At 43.6% G+C, this 20,285-nt stretch overlaps 1 protein-coding gene across 2 annotated transcripts in view; it reads right to left on the bottom strand.

Moving 5' to 3' along the window:
- The window catches only part of PARVA (parvin alpha), a 63,688-nt gene extending 47,327 nt beyond the window's left edge, over positions 1-16,361 (bottom strand). Inside the window, exon 1 of one of the 2 annotated variants that reach the window (XM_066552290.1) lies at positions 16,151-16,361. In XM_066552290.1, the coding sequence (XP_066408387.1) occupies positions 16,151-16,286 (136 nt within the window). In that variant the 5' untranslated portion in view covers positions 16,287-16,361. Of the gene's footprint in view, positions 1-16,136 lie in introns of both variants that reach the window. The other variant, XM_066552291.1, reaches the window with a different exon arrangement.
- Between the last annotated feature and the right edge of the window lie 3,924 nt (positions 16,362-20,285).

Raw genomic sequence — 20,285 nt, 5'->3', positions numbered from 1 at the left:
ACAAAAGTACGTAGCTGTTTCCTGCAGATGAAATCCCTGAAACTGCACATTCTAGTCTGTACTCTGCAGTAACTGCTTTGAAGCAAAAATAAAAATTCTTGGATTGCAGCTTCTTGTGCAAAGGTTTCCATGTCAGTAACAACAACGTGTGCAACACTTTTAAAGCCTGATGAACTAGAAGACAAGGAGAACTTTGCTAAACACAAAATCCCATACAGTGCCTGGATAAAACAACTGAAGAAAACCACTGCAGCAGCTTGTACTGTCTCTAGGTTTTGGCATTCATTATTTAAGTTCAGTGGAAACTGTTCAGCCTTGAAGTAGACTGACTCATGCACTTTAACTTCCAATTTCCTGCAAACAATCCATTAGTTTTTGGCAAGTTTCATACTGCACAGTACTTCCCTGAAAAGGGCAGCTCCCAAACTCTTCTGATTTCTGCAGCATTTTTTTCAGTTTAATGAAAGCAGAATTTGTACTTGTGCCCTTACAATACTGAGTGTTATGCCCACCTGCAGGTGTCTGACACAATTCTCAAAGGCAGATTAATGACTTTGCTTAGAAGGGTTCTCTTCAAATGTACTTGTTGGGACATATCCTACTGGGCTGTACTGCATGGGCATTTCTCAGAGCTTAGATGTGCACTGTTAAGTTTTACCTGACAAGGAAAGCAAAAGAAATATTTTCATACTACCTACACCTCTCCCAAAAGTGTACTACCTACTCTTACACTTCACTGCTTTTATAACAGCTGAAATGAGCTACTTGATAAGTAAATTCTAATTCCATCATTTGTAGCTACAATGGTTTTAAAATTTAGCATTCCCTTCAAATATGTTGTCCCCAAGTGATATCTGAAGTATGTCAGTAACTCAGAATGGAAAATAACTGTGGTATCTCCATTGCCACCAGTTAGTAACTGTATATAAATGTGGTCTAGTGAGCAGGGACTAGTATAATAATTCTTCCATCCCCCGGATGCAATTATTTAAAAAATGAGAAAAGAGATGAAAGTATCAACATAAATACATGTGCATACAGCTTTCAAAGTACTCAGTGGGATTCCAAATCTCCAGTTTAGCTGACACAGTAGAAGAGCTTTCCACATTAAAATTTTTTTTTTACTCTGTGCACCTTGCAGAGTGTGGTGCTGGAATCTTGAGTTTATCCACATTCTAAAAAAGCTACAGCAAACAGCAGCACAGATTTTCTCACCTCAGCATACCAAATCTCCATCTACACAAGGCAATCATAAATAGGTTGCATAGTTCCATACTTTCTTATTCATTCAGCGCCTTAGCCCTCTCTCCTGGGACTGTCAGCAAGCACAATTTAATAACTGAGATGTGCAAACTGCTCCACTCTTTAGAAGAACTGAGCCCATCTCATCCAAGGGGTTTCACTTCAGTGATACAACCATCAAATGGGCAGCGGCCATCGAGGCAAAGTCCCGATGCAGCCATCTAGGCAAGGTGGTCTAGTAGCAAAAAAGTTTACCAAGATGTAGAAGCAAGCTCTAGAATGTTTCAAAAGGCTTGTTTTTAAGTGTTTAAAAATACATTGTGACTACCAGGGGATTTTACATATTGTGGGAACTTAAGTGGTTATGGCTGTGGAACTTAAGCACCTAGATCTGCTATGTTATTTGGATGTTCAAAAGACACCTACCAGTTAAAAATGAGCAAGATAAGAAAGCTCTACAGGCGCCCGCATTCCAGCTGAGAAAAGTCCAACAGGTATTTCATTCCCTCCTGCTGTACAGGAACACAGGCATAAACCTGACTCCAACAGCAGGTGCTTATTTCCCAGCTTCCTTTCCCAAGCTAGACCGTGTGCAGGTACTTCCACTGGAACTAAGATACACAAAGATGGCAGAACAAACTTGTAGCAATTATTACTTACTGCTGAGGGTACCTTCTTTTCTGCACAATTATGTGATGTTTCATAGCAACTCTAAGTTTGTATTATTTCTTGGTATGTGTGTTGTTATCCTCCATCTCAGAAAGAACTCTCTCCTGCCTTGCTGAAGCCTCTGGGAAGTATCCCCAAAGACTGGTTAAAAGCTCAGACAATTAGCATAAGCTTCCCTTTCCCTTTCCTTCTTTCTTCCTTCCTTTCTTTCTCACTTTCTTCCTTCCTTTCTCTCTTCCTTCCTTTCTCTCTTCCTGTCTTTTTTTTTTAATAGACTCCCATTTCCCCACTTTTAAAAATGTGCAATTTCTTGCAGCTTTCCTTAAGGTTGTCTGATAGCTCCATTCCCTCTTTGCACTCCATTTCCAAGCCTTAGCAGAGAATGTGCCTATTTAGTCCTTAGCTCTGCCTACTCTGACACGATCCATGTATGCACCTCTTTGAGCCATGAATGCTTTCCTGACTTGCATCTTTGACTTGTCTGCTTGCAGGCTCATTGTCAGGAGGGGAATTAAGTGGTTTGTCAGACTGATCCCAAGTGCTTAGCATCTGAACAGCGTGAAGTTTTACTCCACTGAGTAAGAGAACATTTCCCACAACTTCATCCCTCTAGCCATGATAAGTGCCTACATACAATTCTACTTCCCTGACAAAAGAATAAAAATTACAGACATCCTTATCTCCCTGGGATTTATTACTGGAACTGGAGACTGATGGTTTGAACTGGGGAAGTGAATGAAACAGAGCTGGCACGCCAGTCATCCAGGGGTTAAGCTAATTTGTTAGTGCCCTTGCTGTTTCTTGCTGTCAGCCACAGTGCATCCACTCTTTAAATTCTAAAAAGAACGCCGACCTTTAATCTGTGGTATTAGTTCCTTTGACAAAATGGAAGATTATGTCTTTCTCCCACAAGCCTTCATGCGAAGCTTAGCCAGCTTCCATCTGGTCTGGCTAATTAAATGTAAGTTAACATTAAGTTAAGAGCCAGCTCCAGCCCACAGACCTTCTATTCTGCAACGGCAGATTTATTAATTGCCTGAACTATTTGAGTATTTAATACCAATTTTTGATTACTTCTATTTTCTTTGCTCTCTCATGAAAACAGGGAAATGTTTTTGAAGACATATTTGCATAATTTCAGTCCAGAAACACAAAACACCAAGATGTGCTAGTAAGATTCTGAGCAGCCGTAACACTGTCAGGTTTTTTTCTCCTGTATTTGACATGTTAATAAAGTACCATCATAACAGTGTGAAGGATCTGCCTATTATGCACAAGATGTGGAATCACTGGAGTTGTAGACTTAAAGCTGGCCCTGACCCACAATCTGGCCCTACATGTACTAAAACTACAGCCAGTTGTTGTATTCCTTATTCAGTCAAAACTTTCTTTGACCTTAATGGGCGTTCTGTCTGAATGAAGAACAAAGGGATTACATCTAATATGGGAAGCTAGTAATTAGAATCATGCCCACAGCTGACTTTTGATAAAATTAATTTGTAAAAATGAAAATACAAAGAATTTACAAAATCAAAATCGTGCTTTGTGCTGTTTTAACATTAACTCTGTGTAGGTCTGGTGCCTAATCTATTTCACTGTATTTAACACTAGATGTTAGAGAAGAAAACTATACACTTCAAGACTTTTAAAATAAAAAATACAGCGAAGTAAGATTTATAATTTTTTTTAACACCTGACATTACTTTGAGAAAGACTGTTATTATGTCAAACATCTTAAACCTCTTAACCAAGCCTTCCTTCTTTGGGATAGAGTCAAAGACCACATAAAGAAATGCTATTTCTTCATATATCTATTTAATATAATTGCTGCTGCTACTGTATGTAAAGCATATTTAAAAATTCAAACCCAAGCAAACGTCTACCTAGTTCACATATAAAAACCAATCGACCAACCAAAGAACCCCAACCAGTTAAAAGTTCAGTTTCATATAAAAATCGAAACTGTATCAGGACACACATCAGAGAGTTAAAAAACCAACAAAAACTGTGAATGGCACAAAGCTGCGTAATGGAGCAAGACGAACCACAGAAATGAGGAGACCACTGCTTCCTTCCACTTCTTTGCCTGCAGAAGATCACATGAGAAAATCAATTCACCTTTTCTGCCTCAGTTGCCCAAGCAGATGGTGCAGGGAGAACAAGCATTTCTCCTTTTCTGATCTCACCTTAAAATTCTCAGGTGTTTCAGTCAGATGAGATGTTCTGTTTAAGGCCAGACTGTTACCAGCTAGTATTATGTTGGGAATAGCAAAGGACAAGCAATTTACTTCCAAGAGTCTCTGAAAACAAAACTGCTATTTTAGAGGGTGCAAGACCAACAACAGACACAAAGCATTTCTGACTATCTGTTTATAATATGGGGTTTTCTTATCAACTTATTCTCTTCTCTCATCTATCCATTAAATTATAATGACCTGTTTCCAAAAAAGCCCAAACAACCCAGATGAAAACCCCAACCCCCTTCTCATTAAGCTTTCATTCTCTGTCCTATCTTCTGCCTTGCTTACTTTACATTTGTGTTCTCTCTGTGTACACCAACTCTGTTTATTTTGATAACTTACCCCAGGAATGCTATTCTGCACAGAATTAATCTTTTACTCAGGCAAAAGGAGAATGTCTGATAAAATCCACAGGGGGAACTCCCTCAAAAACGAAATAAATGCAATCTGAATGTACTGGTTTGACTCTAAGGCTAGACAGGGCTTTCTGCTACAGGCCATTAAGATTCAGCTCATTTTCAGAATACCAGGCGTGCACACAGGATCTGCTGAGCTCCATTCTGACACAGCAGCAGCCGATTCCTCCGGACTCATTCCTGGCACTTGGGCTGCTCACACCAGCTTTCCTCGTCAGCTGGAGCCACCTTGTGCCCTACAGAGCACCTGCACCCTGCGGGCTGCTGAGGAAAAGCTGGGTGTACATGCTGGCTCCTTCTGCATCAGACAACAACTCCTAAAAACCATTTATTCGGATTCTACATAAACCGTTTCATTTGCAAGTAACCGCAACAAATGGGTTAAAGATGATTTATTTGTGGGTAACTATTTCAAGTCAGTTAAAAATGAACAGGATAATGAAGCTGCAGATCAACTGGATGCTGATTATTTTGTTTCCAATTCAACCCACCACTGCAGTAAGGATTTACAAGTTTTGCAGGACGCTAAGTCACTTGGAACACTCGTGGTATAATGAGGAATATCACCACTATTTTCCAGTTTATTCCGTGTCCTTACATATGATTGAGAATTATAACAAAGCAGTGACAAGAATGCGAGACCATGAGCTGCTCTCTCTGCTGCCAGTTCTACTTTGCAGTCAAACAGCAAAGTCTCTCTGCAGTAATGAATTTGAGTGCACAGCATAAGAATGTTTAAAAGTGCTGCAATTCAGATTTGGCCTCTAGCCATAAAATTCTAATGTAGCTTTCAAGCACGCCTAAAGTCAGAGTTCATTTTTTTTGGTCTCATTATAAAACAGGGATCACATGAATCAAATAGGTGTGGACAAACTTCCAGAGGCTACTGGGGCAAATTGTGACTTGGGGCCAAATCTACCATATTCCTGTTATTCTGACAGGATCAATATCAAATGTGTTGAGGATATGAGGGTACTGAGCCAATAGATATCTCCTTTCCTTCTCAAAACAAGAGTGATGTTCTTTATTCCAAGTGGGTAGGACGGATGTCTTCACACCTTCTAATAAAATTAATACTTATCATTTAAACACATGAGACCTGACAGTTCTCCTTAAACCTGAAAGCATAGGCCACAAAAACCCACAAACAAACCACAAAACCCAAACCCCTGAATACACAGTTACAAGGAAAAGTGTTCTGACCTTTTACCATTCTTCTTCTTCATGCACTCTGACGACAAGTTAGGCATATCATCTTTTGAATTCAGCTCTGCAATACATTATACTGCATTTACTCTGAGCACTCTGACATTATCATTATCTTCTTTTGTGCCCAACAGCAACTGCAGCTCCTATAATGCCATTATTGTAATTAAGAACAATCTGAACCATTGACAGCATTGCCTCGTTTGCTCTAGAATCCCCTGTGCATTAGTGTTCTTCTAAACCAATATTTCACTATTAATAGTTTGCTACTTTAGAACTGCCTACGGTCAAAAAAACAAAAAATTAGGCCTCAGTCTAACTCAGTGGCCAAAGAAAAAACCTGCTAAGAAAAAAATAAATGAAAGGCTGTGCACTGGCAAACTGTTACACTTTTCTTTACATGTGTTGAAAATGGATTCACACCCTGCCAACCTATTCAGGCCGTTACCCAGGTGAGGAAGCTTATTTTGGCTTGCTTCAAAAGGACCACCTGGACAGATACAAAAGAAAACATCTCTTCTCCCACTAAATGTACCCAAAGTCTAAACTCTAAATGTACTCTGTCTAAACTCTCCCTTTCATTAATCCAGCTCACAGTTGGGTAAGTAGGGCACAGCAATTTAGGCATTCTTGTCTGGGAAATTCTGACCTTAACTGTCGGCCCTGCAGCACACGTGCTCTGCAGGCTGCCTGCACCTTATCCATGTGTTTGCTGAGGGTGACACCTGCCTGTCTCTGGGCCAGGATGTGCTCAGCCATAGCCCTATGATCACCCAGCCTTCCCCTTCTGCAGTTCCAGGGAAACCACCAAGCGTGGGCTAAAGAGCTGCAGGTGCAATGGCAGGACAGCACTGACACATGAACATGGACCTCTCAGAACCCAGAAACAGCCCCGTCATCAGAGGCAACTTCCATTTTCCCTCTGCAGTAAATGAGAAGATGGAGTGCTTAATTCCACCAGAAAAGAATCCAGCAATCATTACCTGCATGCTGTCTGAAAAGGGACCATGGCTGGTAATGTGAAGTTTTGGGTATTTGTAGTAGATGTGAACACAGGAAAGCACCGTATGAAGATGACCAAAGAAACATGGCTAGTGGAAAAGAGCTGGTAACTCCCAAGGAAACTTACATTGATGTGGTGGCAGACTTTTTCTTCTTGTGAACACGTATTTTATTAAAAAATTACCAACCTTATGTTAAAGGAATATTCAGGAAATGGCAATGCTCAGGCTACATTTGGAATTTTTTATTCTTTCAAAGCTTTTGCAGTGTGAGATTGTATTTTTATGTCTGGGAAATCACTGCTGGGCTGGAGCTGCTTCTCTCTCCACTAGAGTCTCTGCCCAGAGCTTCTGATGGGGAGTAGTGCTCACTGACAATTGTTGCACCCCCTCTCCTCCCAAAGTCCCTTTTCCCAAGTGGGATTTCATAGGTTTCCCTATGAATAAAAGCTAATATCACCCATCACTGGATCAGTGCCACAGACTGCTCTACCATTCCACTGGAAGGGCAAAGAAAAGGAGCAGCTCTATGCTAAGCAGGAATCAGAGAAGCCTGAGGGACTTAACCATAACTGCAACTACCAAGAATGATTCACAGAAATTCATATTCCAGGTTTTTCTTTCACAAAAATAATTATCTAAGAAAAAGTAACATATTGTCAACCATGGTACACTGTGTGCTGCTTGACACAAAGATTAATAAGAAGTCAGGAAGGGAAGTGCAAAGATTAAAAGGAAAGCACTATTGCTAAGTCAGGACCTCTTGTGTTAAATCCACATATATGATCAGAACATTTCATAGCACCACATGCAATTATTTCCCATGGACTACTACAAAACTGAAAGGAAACCAGAGCATTTGGGAGACTGTAGAGCTTTGTTATTTCACCCTGCAATTCTTTAATATTTTGAGAAAGATCACTGCTTGCTGAACAGTGGTACAGTCTAGAGGCAGGTGCAGGATTTGGGTGAACAGATGGTGGCTAATCTTCCTAATACAGCCCTGCCAGCACAACTTGACCAGTCACATCCCTAGGTTTTTTCTGGCCCTTGGTTTTCCCTGGCCTGAGCACAGCTTTTCAAGGGGTAGTTGCAGAGTAGACTAAGGATTCACAAAAGGCTATTGATCTGATTTTGCTTTTGGTCCAAGACATCTTTTGTTTGTATTTCAGTTTGGTCACTAAAGTGAATTAACTCACTGGTGCACTCAACACAGACATACACACACAATTCCAACAGGGACAAAGGTATTCAAGCCAAATAACATTATCTATTAGTAAGTATTAGCACACCAAGCAGAAAATGCATGATGATGCATGTAGAGAGCAAGGCTTTGCTACTCAGAGCTCCAACTACAGAGCAGCACAGGAACTCCTACGAGCTGGAGAAGGCACACAGAACACACAGAGAGCAAGCTACACCTTCAGCCCCAGCCCAGCCCCACCTCTGGAAGAGCTGCAAGTGAAAATGTGAAGCACTGCAAAATATCCTGCCTTGCAGCTCATCCTCCCTCAAGCAGAATGGCATAACACTGCTTCCAGCACAGCGCTGACTGCACCACCTGCAGTGTCAGCTGGCCTTTCAGGATGTCTTCTGGTGGGGCTGGCTGCAGTTCAGCTGATAAAACAGCTTATTGTTAGGGATACAACAACTGTATTTGAACAGGAACTGGTGTGGGCAACACGAGTTTAGGTACACCTCAACCACTGATTTTCTAAAGTTTCACTTCAGAAAGAACTGTGTCCCAGTTCAGCAACTGCTGATTTCACCCACAGCAACACCAGCATTTTGCTGAAAAAGACTGCAGGACTCTGGATTAAGTTATTAGGAAGCACTTGATCTCAGATACAGTGACATAACAAACAAACTGGACTGTCCTTATCTTAATCTCCGTGAGAAAGGCAGAGAGGCCAGTACCAAACTGTTCTGCAGGGAGGGCATCATTTAATGATTGTGAAAGAAAATAAAAATTAGGATACATCTCAGAGATTCTGCCCAAGGGACACGTCTAGAAGCACACACCTGTGCTTGCAGGAAGCTGCCTTTAAGGTGGGAGGTTTCAGAAGATGTAAATCCAATGAGAAATTTTCACCAGTCTTGGCCTCTAGGTCTTCTCTTACCTTCAGGGCAGATTCCTTTAAATGCTATGGGAAATATCAGAGCTCTAAAACTCCAGATTCTCTTGACAGCTCATTCACTTCACTGAGGATGAAAACTTTATCCTCAGTTGAATACCTCATATTTATTCAACAGCATTATTCAGTTATATCCACCTTCACTCTGCAAACTGGATATATGTTTTTATGAGGATGATCTAAGGGAATGCATGTTTTAAATCTGGAGATGTAAAGGAAAAATTAGCACTGAAGCAAAAGTGCATCAATCTGAGCTGGTGCCTAGCTGGTTTTGGTGGGGTTTTTGGGGGTTTGTTTGTTTGTTTTTTGTTTGTTTTTTATTTTTGGTTTGGCGGTTTTTTGTTTGTTTGGGTTTTTTGTTTTGTTTTTTTCTTTTCCATGGCTTCATCCTGTAATCTGAAAGCATTGGAGGCTCTTCAACCAATTGTTCAATGCACGTTTATTTTTAGCTGAAACCTCAGCTCAGATGATGAAGGAATTGTTTAAATGGGAAAAAGTCAGGAAATAAAAGGCATACTTCTGCAGCAGCTGACTTGCCCACATAATTTAGGCTTTTGCAAGTCAAATGCAAAGACAGAGTTCAGTGGCTCTACTGCCCTCATGCAGGTAGTCAGAGAACAGTAGAATCCTGTTTTGGGTCAGAACAGGAGATCAAAGCCCAGGGCCCCGGTACTTGGCAGAAATGCCCTCTTTCTAATACTAACAGGAAAGGGCAAAGCAACAGAAGCTTCATAACAGCTTCACAATGCTAACAACATGTCACAACAGGTATTTTATGATTTCTGAACACAAGATGTCTCTGATGGCCAACGTGATTCACACATGGACCACTGGAGACGTGCAAGATCCACACAGACTCACCTTTAGCCCCCACCCCCCATTCCTTTTAAAAAACATTTCTGGCATCCAAAACACCTCACAGCAGTAAGTTTCAGAAAATAATCATGCACAGCCTGGCTCTGTGTTCCCTTCACACACATCCCCTCACTGCATGCATGGCTCCTCCTGCCCCCAGTGAGCCACCACCACGGGCTCCTTCGCCTCCTCCCTGGCACACACGAGGCTGGCACTGCCAGCACAATCCTGTACCTGTGAGAGCTAGCCCCTCTGCACCTGCTGGGAGGCACTCACATCAAGCAGGCATGCACACACTCAGCTCTACCATGATAGCCCAGCTCTGGATATACACTCAATAACCTGTCTGGCACAAAAGCTGGCACCTGGGACTCGCATATTCCTGCAGATTTGAGCTGTACATGAAGCACGTGGATCAAGCATAACTGGACTGGGCCTGCATGAATATTTGGTTGAAACAATGAACTTTTAAGAATAATTTCAGGATCATATTTTGTTTTTGAGATTCAGAAATGCATTCACAATATTTCATGTCTTTCTTTGAACCAACTGGAGCCAGAGGCTATTAAAAAGGGGGAGACAAAGAAAGCTCCACCTGGGCAGAGCCCAGCTGGACAGATGCTGAACAGCCCCAAGCAGGGCAGAGATGCCATCCACATTCATCCCTGGGAGCTCTATGGCATTCACATTCTCTGAAAAACCCCTTCACCCAGGAGTTTTCTCCTGGGAAGCTGAGAAGCCTGAGAAAAAAAGGAAAACAATTTTTATCCCATTTGCTTCTCCTGTGTTGTGCTCCCATCTGGAATGTGTTTGGAGATTGTTTACCCACAGGTGATTGTTTCATTGCATTCTGCTGTGAGTTGTTTTCACTCTTTGGCCAATTGGGGCCAAGCTGTGTCAGGACTCTGGAAAGAGTCACGAGTTTTCATTATCTTTTTAGCCTTCTGTCTGTATCCCTTCTGTATTCTTTAATATAGTTTAGTTTAGTATTCTTTAATATAATATAGTATCATAAAATAATAAATTAGCATTCTGAGAACATGGAGTCAGACTGATCATTCCTCCCTGCCATGGGGCACTCACGAATACAATAGAGCTGCGTCTGCAGGGCCATTGCCATCCCAGCCCAAGCAACAGGAGGGTGCTCAGCTTTCAGAGGCCATTCTCTTCCTTTCCACTGAGCAATCCCTTCCACCAGCACAGCACAGCACAGGCCTCTCCAGATAATGCCCTGACAATGTGGCTTCAAAGCACAGGAACAGCAGCCTGGTGCTGTCCTCCTGAGGAGTTTCTCTCCTACTGCACGTGTGCTCAGAAGGTCTGAAGCAGTGAAGTGACAACAAACAAAGCAAGTAGACCTCCGCTCTATTTTTCTGTTTGTCCACGTTCCTTCCACAGAACAGAAGTATTTTATGTACTTAAGAGAACTTGCTCCAAGGCAGTAATTCCTTCAATGATCAGGCTAACAGGTTTTGCCCAGCATCACCAGGGAGATGGAAATGTGCAGCACAGAATACAGGGAAAAGATTCTGAGCACATTGCAGTTGCTGTGCAGTGAGGTTGGTGGGGAACCACCTTCATGTCAGACAGCAAAACCAGCAGCTCAGCCACTCTGATGGCACTGTAAGGCCTAGGGGTGATGTCCTGGTATGTGCAGTGAGAGGCAGAACGGGAGCAGGATTGGTCAGAGGGACAGTGAAGCCTTTCCCACGTCTCCCTTTTCCCAGGAGACTCCACATGTCCTCCTCTAAACACCAGTATGAAATTAGCACCCAGGGGTTCATTTCCATCATTCATGACATACATCAGCAAATATGAGGGTAGGACACATGTCATTTCTTCCAGCTCATGCTTTTAAATACAGCATCAGGGAAGAGCAGAGGAAAAGAAAAGCCTGCTGAGTGTTTCAGCCAGCCAAGAACCTCTTACACAAGAAAGAGACAAGCACAAACATCTACTGACTCAAAAATGAGTCATTTGCAATTGCTCTGCAGTAAGTTGCAGAAAGAGGTCCAAAGAAAATCAGTCAATTAAAATCTAGCAGAACACTTCTTCTACATCAAGAAATAAGTTTATTTCATTGGAAAAGGTCCAGAGCAAGACCAAGGCATGATCTTTCTGTCAGTGAGCCCCACAGCAAAGCATTTTACTCATGGATTGCAGAAAGACAAACATTTTATGTAAAACACCAGAAAAGCTTTCATCAGCCTATATTTACTCTCTGTATTCTTAGATTTTTCTGATTTCATATTATACCATAAAATACATGAAGTAAAGATTAAGAAAGTTAAGGTTATTATCAAAACCCATCAGATTTTACAATACTTTACACTGTTAACATACTCTTCCCTGAGGCTCACAGAGAGGCACACTGCCTACCCCACATACCAAAATTAAATCAAAACAAGACAAACACAAAAAGAAGAAATATCGTAAGTGGAGGACAGCAGAAAATTCATTCTTTCTCCTGCCCATCAGCCCCAAATAAACTAGGCAGAAGAGCAGTCAAATTACTGAAATTGATGTCACATCAATTGGCAAACTGACTGAGCCCGTACAATTGCTCTCCACCAAATTCACGGGTTCAAGCTGTCTGTTTCCCATCTGCTCCTCTGCAATTTAAGCAATTCTGAACTTCACTCTCTATACCCAAATGTGTCACAGATTTATCAGCATGTCAGGGGCCAATTCTTTACATTCTCCACTAAGGTAAGCTATTAGAGGGAGCAAATTTTCTCTGTTTATAATTGCCAGGCCAGGAAATTCAAGGAAAAAATTCAAAGAGGACAATCACACATGACCTCACTAAATCCACCATGAAAAATTCATTAGATAACACAATCTCCACCCCCCCCCACCCCGCATCTTTTTTGAAAAGGCCATTTTGTTCTCTTCTTACATGTGTTTAAAGACATGTTTAGTACACAGTACAGAACACTGTAACCAGCTTACAAAAAATCTAATTTGTGGGCCTTTTTTGCTCATATGATGAGTTCCACCATGTATCTGAACTCCTGACAGATAAGGACTGGGATCCTTCACTAGCATATATGGGGTGGCCAGTCTTTAAATGCCTTTCAGCAATAAAGGGGATGGAACCCTATTAAAAACCACAAACAACTTTTGCACACCACAGTTCAGTTTGCAGATAGGCTGTCAAGTATTTTTGTCTTTGTTCACAATTCTCTCACTGCCTAAAAAGCTAATTTAATTAATTCCAAACATACTTAATAATTTGTAATTTTGCAACCTTAACAGAATGTATGCTCCATTTAGAGATGCAGCTGCAGATGCTCTCACAGGGAAGACCAAAGCACAATGTACTCATCCTGGAATTACACCACTGGTGATGAGATAAATGAAAACCAGACTATGGCTCTACGTGACAGACAACATAAACAAATCTGAGCTCCAAATTCCAGATTTTATCAAATACTCTCTAATATTTAGTGGCAATGTATTTTCCATATTAACATATGTCTTATGGTATGACTTATCCCTGCTTACATCCTGTGTGATATCTCAAGTATCTCAGGTTACTCTCTTTGTTTTGGTCAGTAACTTGTGCTCTGATATTAGAGAATTAATTTCACTTGTCTAAACTACCCTCACCTCTTTCACTCTTACCATTGCCAAGAACTTTGAAATACATAAGCAAAGGTTTGCTATATATTATATATATATATTTATGCATATAAATTAACATCAGTACTGAAATTGCATTTTATGTTATATTATAAACTATTTCTGCTACACCTAAAACTACATAAACTTTTACTCTCTTCATAAATAAACTGCATTACTCTTCATCATAAAGTCACTTCAGATCCTAAAGGATTTTCATTTGGTGAAGTGTTTTGGCACTGGCTCTGTTGTTGCAATATACAAAAATGTAGTTTTGACAACAATTAAAGCACCTGTTGATGACAAAAATACAAAACTCACAGACACGTAATCGTGTATCACCTACAACAGTTAACTACATATATAGCAGAGATGGTACTAAAGTGTAACCAGCATAGTCCCTACAAGAGATAAAGCATTTTTTGCATTATTAAGAACTACCAGTTCTTCACCCTTGTGGTAAAACACTGGAGTAAATCAGTATGCTTCTTCTCTATGTAACAGCAGAATTTACACCAACTGAAAGACATGGAAATTTTTCAGATGTCCCTCATTTATCCTGACTTATACTGACCATTTTCCTATACACCCTGTGTGTAAGCAGCTGAAAAACCACATGCACTTCTATGACCAAGACCCACCCCCATGGGAAACCTGCCACAGGTTGGTTAAAGCAGGAAAAAACCACCAAAGCTCAGATCCTAGATGAACAAGAAAACTGACCTCTGAAATTCCTAGCTAGGCTTCAAAAACACCTGGAGCCCTACAAAAAAAATCAGCACAACTTAAGTTGGAACCTACGTGGGCCACAGCCAGCAAGGCACAATGCTCATTGTTTGCAAACTTGTATTTATTTTTAGTAGAGAAAAAATTAAGAAGTAAGAAAGAGGACAGGCTTCACAGTAAAGCTGAAGGCATCTGAATGTGTTAAAACCCATAAATCAATAAAAAGAAAGATAAGATAGCATACTATCAATTTCACCTCTATATATGCTTCCACCTGATAAATGTCACAAATACACACCCAAGTAAAAGGGATACTATGGTGAATTTAACACAATACATTTTTGTCCATCAGCAAATAACAGTCCTTACAAGGTTAATAAAAAAACCCCCAGCTCTCTAAACCAATTATTTTTAGACAGACCTTAGAAAACTGGGAAACACAAAAGACAAGGACAATGCAGTTTCAAAATTTCAAAAGGACAGATGATAATGAAATGGCAGGTGCAGGTTTTAATTAATAAATGTAATACATTAATGAGAAGAAGCATGATTTCACAGAATACATATTCTTGTAAGATTACAAGATAGTGGATAAAAGTTTAAAAAAAGGTAAAAGCTGCCTCTAACAGTTTGCTGGAGATTTGTGGCTTCAGACATCTGTCACTAAGGAAAAAAGCATTTAATAGTAAAAACAGTACTAATGACAATGTAATGGACATACCCAAACTGCCACAAATAGGCTTACTTAAAGATCTCTAAACACACCTACAGTATGAACTCATCAAGGAAGACTGTTGCTAATAGTCACAAATACTCTAACAGAATAATTTTCAAAAGTAGGTAATTAATGGAGCTGTCATTCTTTACTATGTCATCAACATCTGGTCCATCTGCAATGGCCAGAAAAAGCCAAATAAAGTGAGCACAATTGTGCAACATGGTTTCATTGAAAAGCAAGGCTGTACATCACAGAAAGATGACGTGATAGTTACAGAATGAGGAGCTGTACTCTCCCAAGTGGTGTCATCCTTGTCCCCAGCACTGGTGCTGCTCTGAAATGCTGCGTGCCTGACTCCAGCGCCCGTGTGCACATGAGGAGCAAGGGGCTGCTGAGCCTCATACCCTTCCTCACACTCACAAGCAATGAATTTTGCTTGAAAAACTCATTTGAAGTGACTGTTAGGTTAGCTCTATTTGCATCACATTTAAATTAAGTTCAGCTGTGAAAACGATGGGTGAGAGTGAGCGATTCCAATTCTCTCGCTCTTCACACAGGAAAATTCAGCGGGAGGTGGGTATTAATTCGCATGTACGGACAAAGAACCAGACTGCTGTACACGCTCGGCGTTCTGTAAAGGTTCTGTAGAAGTATTCTGCTCAGCACGAGGGTAACTGCGTGCCCAGCCGCAGAGGAACGATCGCTGCCCTGGAACTCGAGTCAGTGGCGTGCACCGCACAGAGCGCTGCGTGCTGACCGCACCGCACGCACCGCCTGGTGACTCACACCGGGTTTGGGTGCCCGCGGCACCGGCTTCTGGGGGGCCACAGAACCGGGTTTGGGCTGCCCATGGCACCGCGTTCGGGGCTGCCCGCGGCCCAGCAGCGGAGGCAAATCCCGCTGAGGGAAAAAATCCCCGTGCGCTTCCAGGCCTGCGGGGCCCACCGGCCGCCCGGCCCGCTGTGGGCAGCGCTCCTTCCATCCGTCCTTCCCCGGCCGGGCCCGCAGACGGACCGCGGCCCCGCACCCAGATCCCGCACACACAATCAGGGGGCGGCCCCGCACACAGATCCCGCACACAAACACTGCACACACACTCCGGGAGCAGCCCCGCACAGAGGGCCCCGGGAATGCGGCCGGCGGGGCCGGGGCGGCTCCTCCCTCGCCGCTCGCCTGCCCACCCCACCCCGCACGTCCTTCCCCGCCAGCCCCTTCCTCCCGCTCCCCAGAGCCTTTTCCTCTCCCCCTGTCTCCTCCCTCCCTCCCCCCCACACCGTAAGGTAACTCCCAGGAAATATGCGAACCTGTTAATTTTTACCTTCCTTGGCTTTTTTCCTCCTGGCCAGCGTGCCGCCGAGCTTGCCCAGGAAGGAGTCATCCTTCTTTCTGGAGGGGGGAGATTTCGGGGTGGGGGACTTGGGGGAAGAAGGGGATTTCTGCGGGGAGGTTGCCATGCTGGGCCAGCCGCCGCCGGCGCTGCGGGACGGAGCAGCGGCACGGCTCCGAGGCCCGGTGCCGTGGGAGGCTGTTCCCGGCTCTGAACGGAAGCGGAATTATTTCAAGCATTTGAGGCAGCTCCTGCTCCGCTCTCCCGGCTCTCCCGCTCCTTCCCTCCCTCCTCCCGCCCTCCCTCCCGCCGGGGAGGGCCCGCTCGCCTCGCACGGCTCCCGGTGGCCCCGGGCGGTGCGGGAGCCGCTCCGCTCCTGGCTGGCGGCACTCGGCATAGGGGGGCCCCAATGCAGCCGGGGCAGCGCCTCGCCCCCCGCTCCATCCTCCGGCCGCGCACAGGGGCCGGGCACACCGGGGCTGGGTGGGTGCGTGACCCAGGGCAGGTGAGTGACCCAGGGCAGTGTGAGTGACCCAGGGTGGGTGAGTGAGCCAGGGCAGTGTGAGTGACCCAGGGTGGGTGAGTGAGCCAGGGTGGGTGAGTGAGCCAGGGCAGTGTGAGTGACCCAGGGTGGGTGAGTGAGCCAGGGCGGGTGAGTGACCCAGGGCAGTGTGAGTGACCCAGGGCAGTGTGAGTGAGCCAGGGTGGGTGAGTGAGCCAGGGTGGGTGAGTGAGCCAGGGCAGGTGAGTGACCCAGGGCAGGGTGAGTGAGCCAGGGCAGTGTGAGTGACCCAGGGTGGGTGAGTGACCCAGGGCAGTGTGAGTGACCCAGGGCAGGGTGAGTGACCCAGGGCAGTGTGAGTGACCCAGGGTGGGTGAGTGACCCAGGGTGGGTGAGTGACCCAGGGCAGGGTGAGTGACCCAGGGCAGGATGAGTGACCCAGGGCAGGGTGAGTGACCCAGGGTGGGTGAGTGACCCAGGGCAGTGTGAGTGAGCCAGGGCAGTGTGAGTGACCCAGGGCAGGGTGAGTGACCCAGGGCAGTGTGAGTGACCCAGGGCGGGTGAGTGACCCAGGGCAGTGTGAGTGACCCAGGGCAGGGTGAGTGACCCAGGGCAGTGTGAGTGACCCAGGGTGGGTGAGTGACCCAGGGTGGGTGAGTGACCCAGGGTGCCAGGTAACGTGGGTGCTGAAGGGTGAAGGTGGGTGTGGGCGCAGTGCCCACACCGTTCAGTTCAGTCTCAGCTGCCCCAAGGTGAAGGGCCTGGAGGATAGCAGGGTCACGGCTGCCAGCAGATGTTTGTACATCCTGTGCACAGCACCCATAGGAAAACAGAACCACAATCAGGGTTGGAAGGAGTCTTAAAGATAATGTAGTTTCCAACACCCTGCCATGGGTAGGGACACCATCAATTACCCTTGACTGTTCAAAGCCCCATTTAACCTGGCCTTGAACACTTCCATGGATGGAATGTCCAGAGCTTCTCTGGAGAGCTTGTTTCAGAGCCTTACCACCGTCCCCATAAAGAGTTTCTTCCTAATATCTTGTCTAAACCTACACTTCTTCAGCTTGAGGCTATTTCCCCTTCTTCTGTCACCACCTGCCCTTGCAGGAAGTCCCCCTCCAGGTGTCCTGTAACCCCCCTTTAGGTACTGGCAGGCTGCTAGGTCTCCCTGAAGCATTCTCCAGGCTGAACAACCCCAACTTTCTCAACTTGTATTCATGGGAGAGGTGCTCCAGCCCTCTGAGCACCTTGGTGGCCTCCTCTAGACATGCTCCATCAAGTTCGTCTCTCTTGTGTTGGAGACCCCAGATCTGGGCACACAAAAGAACTTATGAAGTAATGAAGTGTCACTAAATAGTTTCCTGCAAGTTAAAGTTCAAGCTTACTACAGACATTTCAGTCTGGATAACATTTTGCAAAGCTCTTCTGCCTGCAGTTTTCAGCTGTGTCTGTGGTGAGAAGCAGCAGGCATCATCATATCCACTTCTACAAAACAAAACAACTGTTGTAGGCAGACCAGTATAAAAAGGCTGTGGAAGGAAAGGTGACTTAACATGATAGATTGCCTATACCAATCCTGCTTTGATTTGCAGATGAGCAGCTTAAGGAAGGTTTAAAACAGATAATTTGCTGTGACTGGTTCAGGAGGCATCCAGGAGTGGAACAGCATTAATGTCATCTGGATGCACTACTTTCACTTACCACTTAATCACTTGATTAACAATTCAGGCAAAAAGCCACACACTTCATGCAAATATCTAGCTATCCATTAGGCATAATAAGTGAAATGAAATTACCATGAGGATATTTCTAAATCAGCTAATAATTGTTGTGTTTTTACAAGCTGGTAACGTTGGTTAGCTGATGAGGGGTAGACATCAATGTCTATTTGTTGCATGCAGTTCGTGTGTGCCCTGGAAAAAAACTCTATTCATCCATCCTGCCATCACTTATAAGCAGGAATGAGCCCAAGGCTGAGCACAATCCTTTCCTTACATTTGCTCTCTGGTTCTAGCACCAGTTACTGTCTCAGGCCTCTTGTCTTTGGATTTCAGCCTGAATTTCACACATTATTCTCTTTGTGCAGAAGTGCTGCTTATACAGTGTATGTGTCATTTTAAATAACATAATAAAAGACAGCTTCAAAAGGAGAAATACACACATCATGCACTTTTTAAAATATGCCTGCAAATCTGTGCTATTTACAAACAGAGCAGTGACCCAGCTGAATCTCCACTTGGAGTCAAATGACTATGCATGGATGTCAATATAGGATTTTGTGGGCACAACAGAAGAGAGAACATTTTGGTAAGCACAAGTGCACTTGCCTTTGTACCCCTGTGTTTGTGGTAAATACAGAAGGAACAAGCCAGATGCCTCACAAAGAGCAATGGGTACTGGGCTGTGCAGTACAGAGTAGTCAGAATTCAACATACATTTGCCAATTCCCTACGAAACTCTTGAAAAGACACAGAATCTTTCCTATTTCTCAACACTCAGTATATGTAAATTAATGATAAATACAGTGTTACTTATTTGACAGCCTCGTGAACTATGAGAGTTTGACATCACAAGGGGAAAAATTAAATGAAACAAAGTGTTTAAGATGAACTTTATCAGATCTGGAAACTCAAATACTGTGTGCTTTAAGAAATGATGCTAAAACAACAGCCAGACCCTAAGTTTAAAGTTTTGATTTTGGGATTTCTTTCATGATTTATGTGCAGTTCTTTGTGTGTAACATTACCGCAGTGTTTTTCTTCTTGTGATGTTTCTCTTTGAGGATAGTTACAACATTTTCCCCCTGTATCTTAAATTTAGAATTACATATGCTACCTTTTTTTTTGTTTTTATGTAGGAGAATATATGAACATATAGCCTTAAATTAACACTGTATTCATCACAAAAAGCTTTATAGATATACACAAGGTCAAAGTTATGGCCTTAAATTAATATTGCATTCATCACAAAAGGCTGTATAGGTATTCACAGGGTCTGAGTTATGGCAGCTATGGGGATGGAGTTTGCTCTGCTCTGTATTTGACAATAGAACACTTCCAGGACCGTGCTCCAGAGCCCAGCCCAGGACACAGCAGTCAGCAGGCTGCTGTTGGGGCTGGCCCTGCTGCACCTGGCACAGAGAAGTGCAGAGCAGACCATGAGAGCTCTCACCACGCTCCCTGTCAACGCCTTCTTGGGACAGATGAGCCAAACATTACATCAAATTAATTGTATCCTGCTCACATATGTACTTTTGCCAGGCAATAAAAGGTGGCTGAGTCCCCTCCCCTCCACCCTTCAAATAATTCTTATTCACCTGCATATCTGTCCATGCACAGCTGGTTTTTATTTCTTTTAATATGAGACTCAGAATGCTCAGGAGCAGAGTTTTACTTTCCCAATGAAACAGAAGAAGCAAGGTATATAATATCCCAACCACAGGCTGGGCTAGCAAGAAAGAGCAGCCAAGATGGTTAAGACTGTGCAATAAATCATCCCCTTGCCTCTGAGTATTCCCCTCACATTTTTCTCCTAGGTGTATCTCTGCTCCAGCCTTTTGACCATTTAAAGAAGGGAAGTGGAATTTTTAAAAGTGATTTATCAACTTGCTGCTACTGCTGT

The sequence above is a fragment of the Molothrus aeneus genome, chromosome 6 (assembly GCF_037042795.1).
Source record: "Molothrus aeneus isolate 106 chromosome 6, BPBGC_Maene_1.0, whole genome shotgun sequence".
Classification (NCBI taxonomy): Eukaryota; Metazoa; Chordata; class Aves; order Passeriformes; family Icteridae; genus Molothrus; species Molothrus aeneus.
The sequence above is the reverse complement of the archived record's forward strand: the minus strand, read 5'-3'. Positions and strand labels throughout refer to the sequence as shown.